General features: G+C 32.1%; 2 protein-coding genes across 2 annotated transcripts in view; both read right to left on the bottom strand.

Annotated features, from left to right (window-relative positions):
- Positions 1 to 24887, bottom strand: part of LOC149806978 (uncharacterized) — a 252067-nt gene that overhangs the window by 27042 nt on the left and 200138 nt on the right. The window lies entirely within an intron of this gene.
- LOC149806981 (uncharacterized) overlaps positions 20831 to 24887 on the bottom strand; it is a 59189-nt gene continuing 55132 nt past the window's right edge. Inside the window, exons 3-5 of the mRNA XM_089932808.1 lie at positions 22873 to 22964; positions 21961 to 22278; positions 20831 to 21548 (exon numbers count right to left, since the gene is read on the bottom strand). Coding sequence (XP_089788934.1) covers positions 21394 to 21548; positions 21961 to 22278; positions 22873 to 22960 — 561 coding nt within the window. The 5' untranslated portion in view covers positions 22961 to 22964 and the 3' untranslated portion in view covers positions 20831 to 21393. The remainder of the gene's footprint in view (positions 21549 to 21960; positions 22279 to 22872; positions 22965 to 24887) is intronic.

Genomic DNA, 24887 nt, shown 5'->3' with positions numbered 1-24887 from the left:
CTGTGCATTTGTACTTATATGATGTGCAAACTTCTTTATATGCTGTGCTTTTGTACTTATATGATATGCAAACCTCTTTAAATGCCGTGCATTTGTACTTATATTATGTGCAAGGTTGTTTATATGCTGTGCGAATTTCTTTATATGCTATGCTTTGGGACTTACATGATGTGCAAACGTCTTTATATGCTCTGCTTCTGTACTTATATGATGTTCAAACTTCTTTATATGCTGTACTTTTGTCCTTATATGATGTGCAAACTTCTTTATATGCTGTGCATGTGTACTTATATCTTGTTCAAACTTCTTTATATGCTGTGCTTTTATACTTATATGATGGCAAACTTCTTTATATGCCGTGCATTTGTACTTATATGATCTGCAAAGTTCTTTATATGCTGTGCAAATTTCTTTATATACTTTGCTTTTGTACGTATATGATGTGCAAACTTCCTTATATGCTGTGCTTTTCTACTTATATGATGTGCAAACTTCTTTATATGCTGTGCTTTTGTACTTATATGATGTGTAAACTTCTTTATATGTCGTGCATTTGTAATTATATGATCTGCAAAGTTCTTTATATGCTTTGCAAATTTCTTTATATTCTGTGCTTTTGGACTGATATGATGTGCAAACTTCTTTATATGTTGCGATTTTGTACTTTTATGATGTGCAAACTTCTTTATATGCTTTGCTTTTGTCCTTATATGATGTGCAAACTTCTTTATATGCTCAGCTTTTGTACTAATATGATGTTCAAACTTCTTTATTTGCTTTGCTTTTGTCCTTGTATGATGTACAAACTTATTTATATGCCGTGCATTTCTACTTATATGATGTGAAAACTTCTTTACATGCTGTGCTTTTGTATTTATATGATGTGCAAACTTCTTTATATGCCGTGCAAATTTCTTTATATACTGTGCTTTTGGATTTATATGATGTGCAAACTTCTTTACGCTATTCAAATTTCTTTATATGCTGTGCTTTTGTACTTATATGATGTGCAAACTTCTTTATATGCTGTACTTTCGTACTTATATGATGTTCAAACTTCTTTATATGCTGTGCATTTGTACTTATATGTTGTGCAAACTTCTTTATATGCTGTCCTTTTGTACTTATATGATGTTGAAACTTCTTTATATGCTGTGCTTTTTTACTTATATGATGTTCAAACTTCTTTATATGCTGTGCTTTTGTCCTTATATTATATGCAAACTTCTTTATATTCTGTGCATTTGTACTTATATGTTGTGCAAACTTCTGTATATGCTGTGCTTTCATACTTATATGATGTGCAAACTTCTTTATATACCGTGCATTTGTACTTATATGACGTGCAAACTTCTTTATATGCTGTGCATTTGTACCTATATGTCGTGCAATCTTCTTTACATGCTGTGCTTTTATACTTATATGATGTACAAACTTCTTTATATGCCGTGTATTTGTACTTATATGACGTACAAACTTCTTTATATCCCGTGCATTTGTACTTATTTGATCTGCAAAGTTCTTTATATGCTGTGCAAATTTCTTTATATACTGTGCTTTTGGACTTATATGATGTGTAAACTTCTTTACGCTATGCAAATTTCTTTATATGCTGTGCTTTTGTACTTATATGATGTGCAAACTTCTTTATATGCTGTACTTTCGTACTTATATGATGTTCAAACTTCTTTATATGCTGTGCATTTGTACTTATATGTTGTGCAAACTTCTTTATATGCTGTCCTTTTGTACTTATATGATGTTGAAACTTCTTTATATGCTGTGCTTTTGTCCTTATATGATGTGCAAACTTCTTTATATGCTGTCCTTTTGTACTTATATGATGCTGAAACTACTTTATATGCTGTGCTTTTGTCCTTATATGATGTGCAAACTTCTTTATATGCTGTGCTTTTGTACTTATATGTTGTGCAATCTTCTTTATATGCTGTGCTTTTATACTTATATGATGTACAAACTTCTTTATATGCCGATCATTTGTACTTATATGACGTGCAAACTTCTTTATATGCCGTGCATTTGTACTTATTTGAACTGCAAAGTTCTTTATATGCTGTGCAAATTTCTTTATATAGTGTGCTTTTGGACTTATATGATGTGCAAACTTCTTTACGCTATGCAAATTTCTTTATATGCTGTGCTTTTGTACTTATATGATGTGCAAACTTCTTTATATGCTGTGCTTTTGTACTTATATGATGTGCAAACTTCTTTATATGCCGTGCAAACTTCTTTTTATGCTGTGCATTTGTGCTTATATGATGTTCAAACTTCTTTATATGCTTTGCTTTTGTCCTTATATGATGTGCAAACTTCTTTATATGCTCAGCTTTTGTACTTATAAGATGTTCAAACTTCTTTATTTGCTTTGCTTTTGTCCTTGTATGATGTACAAACTTCTTTATATGCTGTGCATTTCTACTTATATGATGTGAAAACTTCTTTATATGCTGTGCTTTTGTATTTATATGATGTGCAAACTTCTTTATATGCCGTGCATTTGTACTTATTTGATCTGCAAAGTTCTTTATATGCTGTGCAAATTTCTTTATATACTGTGCTTTTGGATTTATATGATGTGCAAACTTCTTTACGCTATGCAAATTTCTTTATATGCTGTGCTTTTGTACTTATATGATGTGCAAACTTCTTTATATGCTGTACTTTCGTACTTATATGATGTTCAAACTTCTTTATATGCTGTGCATTTGTACTTATATGTTGTGCAAACTTCTTTATATGCTGTCCTTTTGTACTTATATGATGTTGAAACTTCTTTATATGCTGTGCTTTTTTACTTATATGATGTTCAAACTTCTTTATATGCTGTGCTTTTGTCCTTATATGATATGCAAACTTCTTTATATTCTGTGCATTTGCACTTATATGTTGTGCAAACTTCTGTATATGCTGTGCTTTCATACTTATATGATGTACAAACTTCTTTATATGCCGTGCATTTGTACTTATATGACGTGCAAACTTCTTTATATGCTGTGCATTTGTACCTATATGTTGTGCAATCTTCTTTATATGCTGTGCTTTTATACTTATATGATGTACAAACTTCTTTATATGCCGTGCATTTGTACTTATATGACGTGCAAACATCTTTATATGCCGTGCATTTGTACTTATTTGATCTGCAAAGTTCTTTATATGCTGTGCAAATTTCTTTATATACTGTGCTTTTGGACTTATATGATGTGCAAACTTCTTTACGCTATGCAAATTTCTTTATATGCTGTGCTTTTGTACTTATATGATGTGCAAACTTCTTTATATGCTGTGCTTTTGTACTTATATGATGTTCAAACTTATTTATATACTGTGCATTTGAACTTATATGTTGTGCAAACTTCTTTATATGCTGTCCTTTTGTACTTATATGATGTTGAAACTTCTTTATATGCTGTGCTTCTGTACTTATATGATGTTCAAACTTCTTTATATGCTGTGCTTTTGTCCTTATATGATATGCAAACTTCTTTATATGCTGTGCAATTGTACTTACATGATGTTCAAACTTCTTTATATGCTGTGCATTTGTACTTATATGTTGTGCAAACTTCTTTATATGCTGTCCTTTTGTACTTATATGATGTTCAAACTTCTTTATATGCTGTGCTTCTGTACTTATATGATATTCAAACTTCTTTATATGCTGTGCTTTTTTACTTATATGACGTTGAAACTTCTTTATATGCTGTGCTTTTTTACTTATATGATGTTCAAACTTCTTTATATGCTGTGCATTTGTACTAGTATGTTGTGCAAACTTCTTTATATGCTGTGCTTTTATACTTATATGATGTGCAAACTTCTTTATATGCCGTGCATTTGTACTTATATGACGTGCAAACTTCTTTATATGCTGTGTTTTTGTACTTATATGATGTGCAAACTTCTTTATATGCCGTGCAAACTTCTTTTTATGCTGTGCATTTGTACTTATATGATGTTCAAACTTCTTTATATGCTTTGCTTTTGTCCTTATATGATGTGCAAACTTCTTCATATGCTCAGCTTTTGTACTTATATGATGTTCAAACTTCTTTATTTGCTTTGCTTATGTCCTTGTATGGTGTACAAACTTCTTTATATGCTGTGCATTTCTACTTATATGATGTGAAAACTTCTTTATATGCCGTGCTTTTGTATTTATATGATGTGCAAACTTCTTTATATGCCGTGCATTTATACATATATGATGTGCAAAGTTCTTTATATGCTGTGCAAATTTCTTTATATGCTGTGCTTTCAAATTTATATGATGTGCAAACTTCTTTATATGCTGTGAAAATTTCTTTATATGCTGTGCTTTTATATTTATATGATGTGCAAACTTTTTTATATGTTGTGATTTTGTACTTTTATGATGTGCAAACTTCTTTATATGTTGTGCTTTTGTACATATATGATGTGCAAACGTCTTTATATGCTGTGCATTTGTACTTATATGATGTGCAAACTTCTTTATATGCTGTGCTTTTGTACTTATATGATGTTCAAACTTCTTTATATGCTGTGCTTTTGTCCTTATATGATGTGCAAACTTCTTTATATGCTGTCCTTTTGTACTTATATGATGCTGAAACTACTTTATATGCTGTGCTTTTGTCCTTATATGATGTGCAAACTTCTTTATATGCTGTGCTTTTGTACTTATATGTTGTGCAATCTTCTTTATATGCTGTGCTTTTATACTTATATGATGTACAAACTTCTTTATATGCCGATCATTTGTACTTATATGACGTGCAAACTTCTTTATATGCCGTGCATTTGTAGTTATTTGAACTGCAAAGTTCTTTATATGCTGTGCAAATTTCTTTATATACTGTGCTTTTGGACTTATATGATGTGCAAACTTCTTTACGCTATGCAAATTTCTTTATATGCTGTGCTTTTGTACTTATATGATGTGCAAACTTCTTTATATGCTGTGCTTTTGTACTTATATGATGTTCAAACTTCTTTATATGCTGTGCATTTGTACTTATATGTTGTGCAAACTTCTTTATATGCTGTCCTTTTGTACTTACATGATGTTGAAACATTTTTATATGCTATGCTTCTGTACTTATATGATGTTCAAACTTCTTTATATGCTGTGCTTTTGTCCTTATATGATATGCAAACTTCTTTATATGCTGTGCATTTGTACTTATATGTTGTGCAAACTTCTTTATATGCTGTGCTTTTATACTTTTATGATGTGCAAACTTCTTTATATGCCGTGCATTTGTACTTATATGACGCGAAAACTTCTTTATATGCTGTACAAATTTCTTTATATGCTGTGCTTTTGTACTTATATGATGTGCAAACTTCTTTATATGCCGTGCAAACTTCTTTATATGCCGTGCAAACTTCTTTTTATGCTCTGCATTTGTACTTATATGATGTTCAAACTTCTTTATATGCTTTGCTTTTGTCCTTATATGATGTGCAAACTTCTTTATATTCACAGCTTTTGTACTTATAAGATGTTCAAACTTCTTTATTTGCTTTGCTTTTGTCCTTGTATGATGTACAAACTTCTTTATATGCTGTGCATTTCTACTTATATGATGTGAAAACTTCTTTATATGCTGTGCTTTTGTATTTATATGATGTGCAAACTTCTTTATATGCCGTGCATTTATACATATATGATGTGCAAAGTTCTTTATATGCTGTGCAAATTTCTTTATATGCTGTGCTTTAATATTTATATGATGTGCAAACTTCTTTATATGCTGTGCAAATTTCTTTATATGCTGTGCTTTTATATTTATATGATGTGCAAACTTCTTTATATTTTGTGATTTTGTACTTTTATGATGTGCAAACTTCTTTATATGTTGTGCTTTTGTACTTATATGATGTGCAAACGTCTTTATATGCTGTGCATTTGTACTTATATGATGTGCAAACTTCTTTATATGCTGTGCTTTTGTACTTATATGATGTTCAAACTTCTTTATATGCTGTGCTTTTGTCTTTATATGATGTGCAAACTTCATTATATGCTGTGCATTTGTACTTATATGATGTGCAAACTTCTTTATATGCTGTGCTTTTGTACTTATATGATATGCAAACCTCTTTAAATGCCGTGCATTTGTACTTATATTATGTGCAAGGTTGTTTATATGCTGTGCGAATTTCTTTATATGCTATGCTTTGGGACTTACATGATGTGCAAACGTCTTTATATGCTCTGCTTCTGTACTTATATGATGTTCAAACTTCTTTATATGCTGTACTTTTGTCCTTATATGATGTGCAAACTTCTTTATATGCTGTGCATGTGTACTTATATCTTGTGCAAACTTCTTTATATGCTGTGCTTTTATACTTATATGATGGCAAACTTCTTTATATGCCGTGCATTTGTACTTATATGATCTGCAAAGTTCTTTATATGCTGTGCAAATTTCTTTATATACTTTGCTTTTGTACGTATATGATGTGCAAACTTCCTTATATGCTGTGCTTTTCTACTTATATGATGTGCAAACTTCTTTATATGCTGTGCTTTTGTACTTATATGATGTGTAAACTTCTTTATATGTCGTGCATTTGTAATTATATGATCTGCAAAGTTCTTTATATGCTTTGCAAATTTCTTTATATTCTGTGCTTTTGGACTGATATGATGTGCAAACTTCTTTATATGTTGCGATTTTGTACTTTTATGATGTGCAAACTTCTTTATATGCTTTGGTTTTGTCCTTATATGATGTGCAAACTTCTTTATATGCTCAGCTTTTGTACTTATATGATGTTCAAACTTCTTTATTTGCTTTGCTTTTGTCCTTGTATGATGTACAAACTTATTTATATGCCGTGCATTTCTACTTATATGATGTGAAAACTTCTTTACATGCTGTGCTTTTGTATTTATATGATGTGCAAACTTCTTTATATGCCGTGCAAATTTCTTTATATACTGTGCTTTTGGATTTATATGATGTGCAAACTTCTTTACGCTATTCAAATTTCTTTATATGCTGTGCTTTTGTACTTATATGATGTGCAAACTTCTTTATATGCTGTACTTTCGTACTTATATGATGTTCAAACTTCTTTATATGCTGTGCATTTGTACTTATATGTTGTGCAAACTTCTTTATATGCTGTCCTTTTGTACTTATATGATGTTGAAACTTCTTTATATGCTGTGCTTTTTTACTTATATGATGTTCAAACTTCTTTATATGCTGTGCTTTTGTCCTTATATTATATGCAAACTTCTTTATATTCTGTGCATTTGTTCTTATATGTTGTGCAAACTTCTGTATATGCTGTGCTTTCATACTTATATGATGTGCAAACTTCTTTATATACCGTGCATTTGTACTTATATGACGTGCAAACTTCTTTATATGCTGTGCATTTGTACCTATATGTCGTGCAATCTTCTTTACATGCTGTGCTTTTATACTTATATGATGTACAAACTTCTTTATATGCCGTGCATTTGTACTTATATGACGTACAAACTTCTTTATATCCCGTGCATTTGTACTTATTTGATCTGCAAAGTTCTTTATATGCTGTGCAAATTTCTTTATATACTGTGCTTTTGGACTTATATGATGTGTAAACTTCTTTACGCTATGCAAATTTCTTTATATGCTGTGCTTTTGTACTTATATGATGTGCAAACTTCTTTATATGCTGTACTTTCGTACTTATATGATGTTCAAACTTCTTTATATGCTGTGCATTTGTACTTATATGTTGTGCAAACTTCTTTATATGCTGTCCTTTTGTACTTATATGATGTTGAAACTTCTTTATATGCTGTGCTTTTTTACTTATATGATGTTCAAACTTCTTTATATGCTGTGCTTTTGTCCTTATATTATATGCAAACTTCTTTATATTCTGTGCATTTGTACTTATATGTTGTGCAAACTTCTGTACATGCTGTGCTTTCATACTTATATGATGTGCAAACTTCTTTATATACCGTGCATTTGTACTTATATGACGTGCAAACGTCTTTATATGCTGTGCATTTGTACCTATATGTCGTGGAATCTTCTTTACATGCTGTGCTTTTATACTTATATGATGTACAAACTTCTTTATATGCCGTGCATTTGTACTTATATGACGTACAAACTTCTTTATATGCCGTGCTTTTGTACTTATTTGATCTGCAAAGTTCTTTATATGCTGTGCAAATTTCTTTATATACTGTGCTTTTGGACTTATATGATGTGTAAACTTCTTTACGCTATGCAAATTTCTTTATATGCTGTGCTTTTGTACTTATATGATGTGCAAACTTCTTTATATGCTGTGCTTTTGTACTTATATGATGTTCAAACTTATTTATATACTGTGCATTTGAACTTATATGTTGTGCAAACTTCTTTATATGCTGTCCTTTTGTACTTATATGATGTTGAAACTTCTTTATATGCTGTGCTTCTGTACTTATATGATGTTCAAACTTCTTTATATGCTGTACTTTTGTCCTTATATGATATGCAAACTTCTTTATATGCTGTGCATTTGTACTTACATGATGTTCAAACTTCTTTATATGCTGTGCATTTGTACTTATATGTTGTGCAAACTTCTTTATATGCTGTCCTTTTGTACTTATATGATGTTCAAACTTCTTTATATGCTGTGCATTTGTACTTATTGGATCTGAAAAGTTCTTTATATGCTGTGCAAATTTCTTTATATACTGTGCTTTTGGACTTATATGATGTGCAAACTTCTTTACGCTATGCAAATTTTTTTATATGCTGTGCTTTTGTACTTCTATGATGTGCAAACTTCTTTATATGCTGTGCTTTTGTACTTATATGATGTTCAAACTTCTTTATATGCAGTGCATTTGTACTTATATGTTGTACAAACTTCTTTATATGCTGTCCTTTTGTACTTATATGATGTTGAAACGTCTTTATATGCTGTGCTTCTGTACTTATATGATGTTCAAACTTCTTTATTTGATGTGCTTTTGTCCTTATATGATATGCAAACTTCTTTATATGCTGTGCATTTGTACTTATATGTTGTGCAAACTTCTTTATATGCTGTGCTTTTATACTTATATGATGTGCAAACTTCTTTATATGCCGTGCATTTGTACTTATATGACGTGCAAACTTCTTTATATGCTGTACAAATTTCTTTTTATGCTGTGCTTTTGTACTTATATGATGTGCAAACTTCTTTATATGCCGTGCAAACTTCTTTATATGCCGTGCAAACTTCTTTATATGCTGTGTTTTTGTACTTATATGATGTGCAAACTTCTTTATATGCCGTGCAAACTTCTTTTTATGCTCTCCATTTGTACTTATATGATGTTCAAACTTCTTTATAGTCTTTGCTTTTGTCCTTATATGATGTGCAAACTTCTTTATATGCTGTGCTTTTGTACTTATATGATGTTCAAACTTCTTTATTTGCTTTGCTTTTGTCATTGTATGATGTACAAACTTCTTTATATGCTGTGCATTTCTACTTATATGATGTGAAAACTTCTTTATATGCTGTGCTTTTGTATTTATATGATGTGCAAACTTCTTTATATGCCGTGCATTTATACATATAGGATGTGCAAAGTTCTTTATATGCTGTGCAAATTTCTTTATATGCTGTGCTTTTATATTTATATGATGTGCAAACTTTTTTATATGCTGTGCTTTTGTACTTATATGATGTGCAAACTTCTTTAAATGCCGTGCATTTGTACTTATATGATGTGCAAGGTTGTTTATATGCTGTGCGAATTTCTTTGCATGCTATGCTTTGGGACTTACATGATGTGCAAACGTCTTTATATGCTCTACTTTTGTACTTATATGATGTTCAAACTTCTTTATATGCTGTACTTTTGTCCTTATATGATGTGCAAACTTCTTTATATGCTGTGCATGTGTACTTATATCTTGTGCAAACTTCTTTATATGCTGTGCTTTTATACTTATATAATGGCAAACTTCTTTATGTGCCGTGCATTTGAACTTATATTATCTGCAAAGTTCTTTATATGCTGTGCAAATGTCTTTATATACTGTGCTTTTGTACGTATATGATGTGCAAACTTCCTTATATGCTGTGCTTTTGTACTTATATGATGTGCAAACTTCTTTATATGCTGTGCTTTTGTACTTATATGATGTGTAAACTTCTTTATATGCCGTGCATTTGTAATTATATGATCTGCAAAGTTCCTTATATGCTTTGCAAATTTCTTTATATTCTGTGCTTTTGGACTGATATGATGTGCAAACTTCTTTATATGCTGTGCTTTTGTACTTATATGATGTTGAAACTTCTTTATATGCTGTGCTTTTGTCCTTATATGATGTGCAAACTTCTTTATATGCTGTGCATTTGTACTTATATGTTGTGGAATCTTCTTTATATGCTGTGCTTTTATACTTATATGATGTACAAACTTCTTTATATGCCGTGCATTTGTACTTATATGACGTGCAAACTTCTTTATATGCCGTGCATTTGTACTTATTTGATCTGCAAAGTTCTTTATATGCTGTGCAAATTTCTTTATATACTGTGCTTTTGGACTTATATGATGTGCAAACTTCTTTACGCTATGCAAATTTCTTTGTATGCTGTGCTTTTGTACTTATATGATGTGCAAACTTCTTTATATGCTGTGCTTTTGTACTTATATGATGTTCGAACTTCTTTATATGCTGTGCATTTGTACTTATATGTTGTGCAAACTTCTTTATATGCTGTCCTTTTGTATTTATATGATGTTGAAACTTCTTTATATGCTGTGCTTCTGTACTTATATGATGTTCAAACTTCTTTATATGCTGTGCTTTTGTCCTTATATGATATGCAAACTTCTTTATATGCTGTGCATTTGTACTTATATGTTGTGCAAACTTCTTTATATGCTGTGCTTTTATACTTATATGATGTGCAAACTTCTTTATATGCCGTGTTTTTGTACTTATATGACGTGCAAACTTCTTTATATGCTGTACAAATTTCTTTATATGCTGTGCTTTTGTACTTATATGATGTGCAAACTTCTTTATATGCCGTGCAAACTTCTTTATATGCTGTGTTTTTGTACTTATATGATGTGCAAACTTCTTTATATGCCGTGCAAACTTCTTTTTATGCTCTGCATTTGTACTTATATGATGTTCAAACTTCTTTATATGCTTTGCTTTTGTCCTTATATGATGTGCAAACTTCTTCATATGCTCAGCTTTTGTACTTATATGATGTTCAAACTTCTTTATTTGCTTTGCTTTTGTCCTTGTATGATGTACAAACTTCTTTATATGCTGTGCATTTCTACTTATATGATGTGAAAACTTCTTTATATGCTGTGCTTTTGTATTTATATGATGTGTAAACTTTTTTATATGCCGTGCATTTATACATATATGATGTGGAAAGTTCTTTATATGCTGTGCAAATTTCTTTATATGCTGTGCTTTTATATTTATATGATGTGGAAAGTTCTTTATATGCTGTGCAAATTTCTTTATATGCTGTGCTTTTATATTTATATGATGTGCAAACTTCTTTATATGTTGTGATTTTGTACTTTTATGATGTGCAAACTTCTTTATATGTTGTGCTTTTGTACTTATATGATGTGCAGACGTCTTTATATGCTGTGCATTTGTACTTATATGATGTGCAAACTTCTTTATATGCTGTGCTTTTGTACTTATATGATGTTCAAACTTCTTTATATGCTGTGCTTTTGTCTTTATATGATGTGCAAACTTCATTATATGCTGTGCATTTGTACTTATATGATGTGCAAACTTCTTTATATGCTGTGCTTTTGTACTTATATGATGTGCAAACTTCTTTAAATGCCGTGCATTTGTACTTATATGATGTGCAAGGTTGTTTATATGCTGAGCGAATTTCTTTATATGCTATCCTTTGGGACTTACATGATGTGCAAACGTCTTTATATGCTCTGCTTTTGTACTTATATGATGTTCAAACTTCTTTATATGCTGTACTTTTGTCCTTATATGATGTGCAAACTTCTTTATATGCTGTGCATGTGTACTTATATGTTGTGCAAACTTCTTTATATGCTGTGCTTTTATACTTATATGATGGCAAACTTCTTTACATGCCGTGCATTTGTACTTATATGATCTGCAGAGTTCTTTATATGCTGTGCAAATTTCTTTATATGCTGTGCTTTTGTACGTATATGATGTGCAAACTTCCTTGTACGCTGTGCTTTTGTACCTATATGATGTGCAAACTTCTTTATATGCTGTGCTTTTGTACTTATATGATGTGTAAACTTCTTTATATGCCGTGCATTTGTAATCATATTATCTGCAAAGTTCTTTATATGCTTTGCAAATTTCTTTATATTCTGTGCTTTTGGATTTATATGATGTGCAAACTTCTTTACGCTATGCAAATTTCTTTATATGCTGTGCTTTTGTACTTATATGATGTGCAAATTTCTTTATATGCTGTGCTTTTGTACTTATATGATGTGCAAAGTTCTTTCTATGCTGTGCTTTTGTACTTATATGATGTTCAAACTTCTTTATATGCTTTGCATTTGTACTTATATGTTGTGCAAACTTCTTTATATGCTGTCCTCTTGTACTTATATGATGTTCAAACTTCTTTATATGCTGTGCTTCTGTACTTATATGATGTTCAAACTTCTTTATATGCTGTGCTTTTGTACTTATATGATGTTGAAACTTCTTTATATGCTGTGCTTTTTTACTTATATGATGTTCAAACTTCTTTATATGCTGTGATTTTGTCCTTATATGATATGCAAACTTCTTTATATGCTGTGCATTTGTACTTATATGTTGTGCAAACTTCTTTATATGCTGTGCTTTTATACTTATATGATGTGCAAACTTCTTTATATGCTGTACAAATTTCTTTTTATGCTGTGCTTTTGTACTTATATGATGTGCAAACTTCTTTATATGCCGTGCAAACTTCTTTATATGCTGTGTTTTTGTACTTATATGATGTGCAAACTTCTTTATATGCCGTGCAAACTTCTTTTTATGCTGTGCATTTGTACTTATATGATGTTCAAACTTCTTTATATGCTTTGCTTTTGTCCTTATATGATGTGCAAACTTCTTCATATGCTCAGCTTTTCTACTTATATGATGTTCAAACTTCTTTATTTGCTTTGCTTATGTCCTTGTATGATGTACAAACTTCTTTATATTCTGTGCATTTCTACTTATATGATGTGAAAACTTCTTTATATGCTGTGCTTTTGTATTTATATGATGTGCAAACTTCTTTATATGCCGTGCATTTATACATATATGATGTGCAAAGTTCTTTATATGCTGTGCAAATTTCTTTATATGCTGTGCTTTTATATTTATGTGATGTGCAAACTTCTTTATATGCTGTGCAAATTTCTTTATATGCGGTGCTTTTATATTTATATGATGTGCAAACTTCTTTATATGTTGTGATTTTGTACTTTTATGATGTGCAAACTTCTTTATATGTTGTGCTTTTGTACATATATGATGTGCAAACGTCTTTATATGCTGTGCATTTGTACTTATATGATGTGCAAACTTCTTTATATGCTGTGCTTTTGTACTTATATGATGTTCAAACTTCTTTATATGCTGTGCTTTTGTCTTTATATGATGTGCAAACTTCATTATATGCTGTGCATTTGTACTTATATGATGTGCAAACTTCATTATATGCTGTGCTTTTGTACTTATATGATGTGGAAACTTCTTTAAATGCCGTGCATTTGTACTTATATGATGTGCAAGGTTGTTTATATGCTGTGCGAATTTCTTTATATGCTATGCTTTGGGACTTGCATGATGTGCAAACGTCTTTATATGCTCTGCTTTTGTACTTATATGATGTTCAAACTTCTTTATATGCTGTACTTTTGTCCTTATATGATGTGCAAACTTCTTTATATGCTGTGCATTTGTACTTATATGTTGTGCAAACTTCTTTATATGCTGTGCTTTTATACTTATATCATGGCAAACTTCTTTATATGCCGTGCATTTGTACTTATATGATCTGCAAAGTTCTTTATATGCTGTGCAAATTTCTTTATATACTGTGCTTTTGTACGTATATGATGTGCAAACTTCCTTATATGCTGTGCTTTTGTACTTATATCATGTGCAAACTTCTTTATATGCTGTGCTTTTGTACTTATATGATGTGTAAACTTCTTTATATGCCGTGCATTTGTAATTATATGATCTGCAAAGTTCTTTATATGCTTTGCAAATTTCTGTATATTCTGTGCTTTTGGACTGATATGATGTGCAAACTTCTTTATATGCTGTGCTTTTGTACTTATATGATGTTGAAACTTCTTTATATGCTTTGCTTTTGTCCTTATATGATGTGCAAACTTCTTTATATGCTGTGCATTTGTACTTATATGTCGTGCAATCTTCTTTATATGCTGTGCTTTTATACTTATATGATGTACAAACTTCTTTATATGCCGTGCATTTGTACTTATATGACGTGCAAACTTCTTTATATGCCGTGCATTTGTACTTATTTGATCTGTAAAGTTCTTTATATGCTGTGCAAATTTCTTTATATACTGTCCTTTTGGACTTATATGATGTGCAAACTTCTTTACGCTATGCAAATTTCTTTATATGCTGTGCTTTTGTACTTATATGATGTGCAAACTTCTTTATATGCTGTGCTTCTGTACTTATATGATGTTCAAACTTCTTTATATGCTGTGCTTTTGTACTTATATGATGTTGAAACTTCTTTATATGCTGTGCTTTTTTACTTATATGATGTTCAAACTTCTTTATATACTGTGCTTTTGTCCTTATATGATATGCAAACTTCTTTATATGCTGTGCATTTGTACTTATATGTTGTGCAAACTTCTTTATATGCTGTGTTTTTATACTTATATGATGTGCAAACTTCTTTATATGCCGTGCATTTGTACTTATATGACGTGCAAACTTCTTTATATGCTGTACAAATTTCTTTATATGCTGTGCTTTTGTACTTATATGATGTGCAAACTTCTTTATATGCGGTGCTTTCGTCCTTATATGATGTGCATACTTCTTTACATGCTGTGCTTTGGTGTTTATATGAAACTTCATTATAATAAGAAGCAAAACAGAACTTGCGCATGCGCGTGAAGTTGCCAAGCTATGGAACGCTTGTGAAATAGGATAAAATTGCAGACTCGATGTCTAATGTTCTTAAACAATTGAATTTAGATTCTTACATTGGGATATTTGAAGAACAGAAAATCTCGCCTGATATTGTGTGCAAGCTATCATTGTTTCAACTGACTGAAATAACTATGCAAAAGTAAACCCGATAGGCAGTTGAAAATTTCCGTTCGTACTCTTACTTGGTGGTATCAGTTTTGTAAAACCAAATTTGATTGGTAGTTCAATATTTTTGGTCGGTTTTCTAACTTGGTGGTATTAAATATGTAAGCTCGAATTTGATTATTAAGTTGAAACCTGTGGCTAGTTTTTATCCTTGAGCTAACTCAAACATACTATGTAAGGCTGCATCTGATTGGAGGTTGAATTCTTTGGCTGGTTTTGCAACTTGCAAGAGTCGACATATTAACTCAAATTTGATTGGCTGTTTAATACTCTTGTATAAATTTAACTTGTAATATGCAACCAAGATTGAATAAATGTAATTGAGGGCTGAATTCACAATAACTTAATTCTTTTAGCTGGGAATATTTGGTTTTAACTATTATTGGAAATGCTAATTGAATTTAATGAAACGCTCTTATTAGTTGCCAGATTGGAAATTGTTTGTTTGGTTTTGAGGGCCTATCCTAAATTTATTTCCACTTTTGCCTCGTCCAGACAGACCAATTAAGAAGTGTGACACTCACACATAAACACGGAACTGTAGTGGCACCATTCATACAGTTCAGAATCTCGACATTCGAGACTTAACTAGTCTCAAAAGCACCCGATGCATTGACAACTTTAATTTTTTTTATCATTCATTCAATTCCATTAACTAGCAATAATAACAAGATTTCAAGATGCCTGCTGTGGTAGCCATATTAAATGTCGGAGTAACAACATTTTTGTTTACAATGAGTAGACCATATAAAGAACGAGTATACATAAAGTGTCATGATAATGCTCCAAATTAGATTACAATAAGTGGTGATAAGACATATACTAATGGACAGACAACATGCCATCCCAAAAGTTCATCTTTTCTTTAATAATTTGAAGATAAAAAAGTAAATTGTGCACATATTATAAACCTTTTGAAGAAAATAAAATCATTGCTCTCAATTAAAGGTTTTGAAAATATACATAAGTAGTATTCATTTACTAGTTTGATTGCAGTTCAGCAACAAGATGACATTGCACATGATATATATATATATATATATATATATATATATATATATATATATATATATTCACAGCCGTCGAAATTACTGTGTGTCGACTAGTCCAAGACTAGTACATTTTCTGTCCGACTAGTAATTTAAATAATTTCACTAGTTCAATGGCTAGTTCTCTTGATACCTGACAGTATGTTGTGTGAAGGACTAGTGAAATATTGAAGGATCAGCAGGACAAGTAAATTTCTCACTCTACTAGTCCTTATGGCTACAAAGAAATTTCTTTCCAATTCTAAGCATGTATATTGCTCATTTCAAATGAAAGTCATGAATCAAATAATTTGGAACGATGAGACTTTTTTAATGTATTTTCTGATTTTTATTTCCAAGTGAGCAGAAGTAACAGTCTGTTTCTCATATGTAAACAATCATTGTTTTATTTAAAATACAAGCTAAAATAATGATGGCCAGTAACTGAATAGAAGAGAAATGAGACCCCTGTCAGTCTTCTCAGCCAAGTTCTCATAAATGCTTAAGAAATGAGAACATGTTGAAATGTAAAGTATAGCACTCTACCAATCAGGTAATAACTATTTTATGCTACTGCAATATACATGGGTGCATAATCAGTATATGTTATTTTGTATTGTAATTTATATATACCGACCCGGATTAAGGCCTTTGGGGGCCCTAGGCACAGCCAACATAGGGGCCCATAGCAATCCTGCCTTGTCCATATATATGGTTACAGTACTATTAACTATACTGCCTGTGAAATCAGACGATACTACACAGGGCCCCTTGAGCCTCGGGGGCCCTGTCTGTGAAATCAAATGATAATATACAATGCCCCTTGAGCCTCGGGGGCCCTGCCTGTGAAATCAGATAATATACGGGGCCCCTTGAGCCTCGGGGGCCCTGGCCATGTTTCCCATTTTGCAACATGGATAATCCGGTCCTCTGTGTGTGTGTGTGTGTGTGTGTGTACGATATATAATGATTTGTGTGTACGCATGACAAGTAAACAAAAGTATGCTGTTGAAATAAATTTTGGTTGAAACATTATTTCCTTCTGTAATGCAAATAAAAATAAATATGCTGTACATTAGTAGTATTTCTGGTTTGATAGAATTCCCTATCGCTCTTACCCCATTTATGATTATACAAATATTACATTTGTGGACTTGCCTATATCTTAACACATCTCTCTTCACGCAAAACAATTATATTCTAAACTCTAAAATTATTACCTATTCGTATCACTCCCTGGATATCACAAATACTAAGAAACATTGACAATGAAGAAAGTTTAAATGATTATACCAGTAAAAATTTACAAACGTCTAGTACTTAAGGCTGGGACATCGAAACCAGGGAACACGAGAGACCTAGTGGTCTAAAACGATTGCCATACTAGCCGCCATGTATAGCCTATCGTGTGCTGACAACTTGTGTTAAATCCACAAAAAACGTCCAAACCAATAACCATAATGTGACTGGCTGCCTGAGTCATGAACTATATAGTCCCTAATACAAATGTGTAACATAATATACCACAGTGATATTAAATGTTACCTCCCCATCCCATTAACGAACTTGATATTTATTTTCCTATTGATGATATGTAAATTAAACAAATTGTCAAAAATTGATTTTGAAGAGAGCAGTGTTATTGAACTTATTGCTATTGAACTGTTATTGAACTTAAACTGAATTGATACTATAAACAGAAAAAAAATTACTGTGGTATAAAGCTATGTAATTTCTACAATTACACACACACACACACACACACACACACACACACACACACATATATATATATATATATATATATATATATATATATATATATATATATATATATATATATATATATATATATATATATCAAACTGAGGCTCACAATAGCAGGTGTAGGTATGTGATACACTGAGTATGTGATATTAGAAAATACTGAATACAAATAATATATAATTCTTATCATTTCTTCCTCTTGGAATTCTTGATTATATTACATACTCCGTGTCTTCAAGATAAACCTATGTATTCTTGTAAAAAAATTCAAAACAATATTCAGACAATGTATTTGGAGTGTCTGTCAATCAAACACATCACAAGAACAGTCAGCTAATCTTATTTTGGTACAAAATATCACCTACAATCTATTATGCACAATACAATATAGAAATCCAATATTTAAAGCTAGCTTTCAAACACAGCGAACTGAAATAGGGGCATTATAACTGGACAGTTAGTTGGGAGTCTAAAAGAAATTAATTTTGACATGAATGAAATTCACACATGCTAATAACAAGTTGATGACAGATTCATGTTACTTTGATGTTGTATTCTGGCGGCAGCTATCGGCCATCTCATTATAATGAAGTTTCATATAAAGAAGTTTTCACATCATGTAAGTACAAAAGCACAGCATATAATGAAGTTTGCACAACATATAAGTACAAATGCACAGCATATAATGAAGTTTGCACATCATATAAATACAAAAGCACTGCATATAAAGAAGTTTGCACATCATATAAGTACAAACGCACAGCATATAAAGGAGTTTGCACATCATATAAGTACAAAAGCACATCATATAAGTACAAATGTACAACATATAATGAAGTTTGAACATCGTATAAGTACAAAAGCACAGCATATAAAGAAGTTTGCACATCATATAAGTACAAAAACACAGCATATAAAGAAGTTTGCACATCATATAATTACAAATGCACATCATATAATAAAAATTCTCATCTTAAGACAGCTCTGGCGTTCTATAGAAAATAATAACCTTTAAGGTATAATGTATCAGTAGAAAACTTTATTCTTTTTATTGAGGTTGCAATATTCTAGTTCTCTTAGACCAGCATTGATGAAGGACACACAAACTTCTCAGTTTTACGATACCGAAGATTCCTCAGTTACTGTAATAAAGCGCCTAATTTATGACTGGGAACCGCCTCTTAGGTCATTGCGCTTGTAGCTTTTTAGCTGGTCTCCATCGTGATATGTAAATTTGCATGTCCGTGAGTGTGTATGCGCATGTGCAAAGTATGTTAGTAAGATAAAGAGATTATACAAGCGCGAGTAAAACATTCAGCTACGTTTTCATTTAAACTGCGTGTAACATGGGTAGAAAGAAAGGAACAAATTTATTCCCAACATATATACTCACTTTTACAATGCCTAATGATCATTGACATTTCATATTGCCTGTTATTGAGAACGTATAACGAATAATTTGCAATGACTGGTTTTCCCCTTTATATATCTGTTAAATGGGCTGGCTAAATGCAATTTAATATGAAACTGATAAAAGAAATAAAATTCAGAAAGCAATTCAGTACTATTACACGGTAAAAATTTTCGTGTGCTAACAAACGTCTTTATTTTCAAACTTATACCTATTGTATGTTGTCGATATTTACGGGGTCTTGATTGAGAAAAGGGAACAGTTTCCTCCTGTAAGGTAAATGGTTATAGTTAAGATGTTTTTTGCAAACGAAAAAAATCACTTCAAACTTAACATTAGTTTCATGTCATACATATGTTGAAAAGAGCAGTGGTATGTGGCGCCACATATTACTGCTGAGAAGTGTATATATTCAAAAGAATAACGACGAGTTTCATCAAGGTTCGTTCATGAATGATGGCAACACAATGATAAGTGTATTTGCATAAGTGGTCGCATCCTGATACAGTTAATTGTATCAGTGGTTGTATCAATATAGCTTGAACCATATACTAGTGACTTTATTCACATGACTTCAAGACGCCCCATCAGTAAATGATAAGTTCAAGTTTCATCATGACAGATCAGAATTAGTGAAGGAAATGAAACTGTGGAGTCCATACACTATATCTACTTGACTATTCGGAACACTACTCCATGCTGGGGAAATCTAAAGTATGACTAAATTAACATTACAAGTATGAAACTCCGTTATATATTTTTGTAAAAAGCATGGGTGAGTATCATCGCAATTTATGATGAACACGAAATAATATGTATTAGCCATATTGCAGAGGTATTGCGTGCCGTATAGTACATATTGTTATAAAGTCTTAATACAGTTCCTAAACTGAACAAGATGGACCATCTAATGAGTCAATTGATATTTAATTAGATCTGCAATCTCGCATTGTTTTAGATCATTTTGACACTTCTCGAATAAGTAAAAAGTAATGCAACATATCTCATAATATTTCGTCCTCTCAACATATAATGTCCGGGCTCATTAACTGATCTTGTTTGGGAAACATGGCTATTTAAATTTGTCCATTAGTAGATACAATATCACTGACGAAAATTTAGGAAAGTATACTCATATGTAAACATTATCGAAGCGATATATGCCGTTGTGATACTTTTCGTAAAAACGATTTTTATATACAGGAAAATAGTGCAAAATAGCATTAAAATAGAATTACAAAAAACATTTTAACATATTGGTAAACGCAAACATGATTCAAGCATCTGCGTGAAGAATTCGGTTTTATTTTAAACGATACATATACGTATGAAATATCGCTTTATACGGTGTGGTTATTCGATATTACAGTGGGGAAGGTGAATATGATTGTCTCGAATCGTCACTCATTTCAGTGTCCACTACAAAATAGGTGATACTATATTTATATTTAAGGACGTCAACGGTAGTTTTACTCTTGAAAATTTAGCTTTATGGGCGAGAAGTCAAACAATGCACCCTGACCTCACAATATTGCCAACAATTACTCCGTCATTGTGGAATTTAATGCAGTAATATTTAGCGTTCTACCAATTATAAAACTCTCTACAATCCGGAATGATTTATAAGAAAAGATAGTCTATATCCAAAGTTTTAGATTTAAGTGAAAGAAAGATATACAAAGTCTCAATTAAGCGTTTTGCCCACGTCTCAACTCATAATTTGTTATCGACATGATGTTTCAATATTTCAATGATATTGATTGATTTAAATGTGTTTCAACGCATACAACGGATAACGAAATATGATTCAAAAAATTAAACTCGCCTTTTGGGTGACATTCTTGATACTGTGTTTCCATCTCGATGTTAGATGAGGAGTGCCACAAACCCCAGCAGGTAGGTCCGCCTTAAGAAGTGATCCTTCCAGTGTGAGTCTAGGCTTGCAATGACTAGATGGTGTGACTGTTGAATAAGATTCTGATCGTTATCATCTTTTCTACTATTGGCAATTCATATACATTGCCAGACATGAAAATTATTAATAGCTTTTTATTAGTAAAACAAACTTACTTGTTTTAGTATAAAGCAATTGGCCCAAGTGCAAGATTATACAATAAACAAAGTATATAACTGCTTACCAATGCTGTCCTCTAGAAACCATTTTCGTTCGTGATCAACGCGGTAATTTAACGTTCGATAAAAACCAACTTTAGTTGTCTTTATAGACTTCGAATTTTGATCTATTTTATTACATTAATGTTGCTCATGTATAGCAACCGTTTTATTTTAATCGTTGAAACTCTTCACAATCTCATCAAATGTCTTTTATTCTGAAAACAATCCTTCATGAAAAAGACCGACAATATAGATGTACCTTTTACTTCAAGATGTGTTGCAGCTTCTAACTTATGATCTACGGATGCAAGCGTCAGAGATAACCAGTATGTCCCACTGTCTGATCTGTTCGCTTTCCTTATTTTGATTCCAGTATCACCAATCTGCATCAGTCGGCCGATATACGGAGAGAATTCCACGAACCCTTTCCCATCCAGCCAGGTAGCTATAAGACTACCTTTCTCTTTGTACCATGCCATGGCCTTGACATCAAGGATTGAATATGCCGGTGTGTTGCGCCATATTAGATTAGCATCTTCATATTCACAATTAACTTCGGAGTCTGTATCAAATGAACCTTGATAAAATGGCGGGAAAATATAGTACTTAGTAATATTAACCAAGGTGAATGCAAAGCACGAAATTAAATGGAACATTTTCAAAATTTGTGGTGTTCAAATTGCATGTATCCATACATATTACCTTATGATCGCGTTAGAAATTGAAATTGCACAGATTTTTCTAAGAATTCGATATTCTCAGGATGCACAATAGTTGACAGCGGAAACGAATGAGAACCAGTAACAAATAAAACTGTATATTTCAGTTAAATATGAACTCACTCTAAAATGCAAGGTACGTTACATTTTCCTACAGCCGATAGCATAGCTTATAAATAGACTCGTTGGTAGAAACATTTTCCTATCTAATTTTTGCATAATTTTTAATGTGATATTTTGCTATTTTGTACCGTTTTCAATGCAAATTTAAAACTAGTAAAAGTCTTTACAATTTTTCAGAAAGATTTGCCATTATTTTTAATGTGTATGTAAATATCTCGATGAATTTAGTATTAACGTTGAGTAATTATGATGTTATTTTCTATGTAAATTAAGATGTTCATATTCTAGTCCTATGAAGCTAATAAAATGACTATAATAATATTACTCACCTATGGTAAGTGTTATCAGCACAGACAGACAAAGATACGGTAATAGAAAAAGTACAGCATGGTGCTTCAGTGTGGACAATTTTATCATTTTCCTGTAAAAGAGAAACATGTTGGAGATTTGCATAAACAATTAACACAATGTGATTTTTGTTTTAGATGTTGACAAATTGAAACGTTATCTTCAAACGAGTATGATAGAGTAAACTAATGATTTGGTTATTTGGTTATACGAACTTTTACATGTTATCGCACTAAGAGTAGTTAAGTGGGACACCATAGGGACAATGGGACTTAGCATTAAAAACACCCCTGGGCAACTCTAGGGACAATGGAAATTTAACATGGAGAAAAACGCTGGGCCACTTTAGGGACAATGGGAATTTAACATAGAGTTTGGGTCTGTCTAGGGACAAGGGAAATTAACATGGGAATAGAGTTTGGGTTTGTCTAGGGACAAGGGGAATTGAATATGGGATTTTTTTTTTTTTTTTTAAAGTTTTTTTAAATTTAAATTTAAATTTAAATTTAGAAAAGGGGTAGGCAATGGAAAGGCTATCTCTTTTCGAGAAATATGGCTGGCCCTGAAAAGGGCCTTTGGGTTTATGTTAATGTATTCATTAACATAAATGGTACCGCATTGGTCTTCTTCTTGTCCTTAGGCTACGTCTCACTGTTGGTCCGTAAATCAGCACTCTTTTCAGGCATCCTTGTCTTTCTACGTAGATCCTACGTATCCACAGGCTGGTGTTTGTCCTGTGGACAACGGCCCACTTGGATCGGACATACATGGGTATGTCCGTCCGGAACATCATGGAAGACACAAGCGTAGAAGATTGCACATCGGTCCACATCTTGAAGCGACGAGAACAGGTGAATCAATGCACTGAACTGCGCTTATTTATAGGTAGAGGTAGGATTGAAACGGATTGAGTTCATTCACCAATCCAAACAATCGTTACAAAATTCAGTCAGCCCGCATCCAATCCGAAGAGAGTAGTCTGTGACGTCAGTTGGTCTATATAGATTCGCTAGCGCTTGTGTGCAGTCAATCTATGCGACAGTGATTCAACATGACGGAAACTCAGAAAACGATCCATTGGGGTGCACCAGCAGGGGAGACTGCCCAAGGGAACCCGGACTTACTTTCAGAAGAGGTACATTGGGATTTTGTGGATTTTTTTACCTCGCAAGAATTTGTTCCGGAACCTTCGTTACCTTCTTCATTACCGCAAGTGGAGAATTTTAGACAGAGACAGAAAGAAGAATTGGAGAAATTTATGCAACGACAAAAGGAAGCGGAACAAGCTTTTCTCCTACAGCAGCAGCAACAGCAACAAGAAGAGGTAAGAAAAAAACAACAGCAACAACAGCAAGAAGAAGTAGCAGCAAAGAAACAAGAGGGTGAAAATCAAACGGCTACGGTACTGTTGGACATTTTAGCGGAGTTAAGAAGTCTGAAACAAATGTATCAGACTTCTTTATCACGACCGAAGAGAATACGACCTTCCCGAGCTAAACACGCCAACCCTGTGACTAAGCCTGTCGTACCACCCTTAGTGATTTCAACCCAATCATCAGAAGTAGGCCTTGGCCGTGGCAAAGGCTTAAGGCAGTTAAAGTTGATTGGTTAAACTCACCCCTACACCAAAATAAAAAGGCCCTTTTCAGGGCCACCCACATTTCTCGAAAAGAAATACAATTTCAATTTGCCAATAACTCAAAAATGAACCCCACCCATTTTACCCTTATAGTACGTGTCTGTGTATGAGTGCATGAGTGTAGCTTCTTATTTTAAAATCAAAACTCAAAGACACTTACCTTATATCATTCATGTATTCTTTTCTCCATTTTTTACAATCCAATTCACAATTCACCACAGAACACTTTAATTAAAAGTTCATTGACTTCTTCTTTCTCCTTGTTTAGTCTCTCTGTTTTTTGAATTTCTTCACCGTTTTTTCCTCATTTTCTTCCCTTCTTCTTTTCTTCTCCTGTTTCTTTGCTTCTTTTAAATA

Source organism: Sinohyriopsis cumingii, chromosome 1 (assembly GCF_028554795.1).
Source record: "Sinohyriopsis cumingii isolate HCF-2022 chromosome 1, ASM2855479v2, whole genome shotgun sequence".
Lineage (NCBI taxonomy): Eukaryota > Metazoa > Mollusca > Bivalvia > Unionida > Unionidae > Sinohyriopsis > Sinohyriopsis cumingii.
The sequence above is the reverse complement of the archived record's forward strand: the minus strand, read 5'-3'. Positions and strand labels throughout refer to the sequence as shown.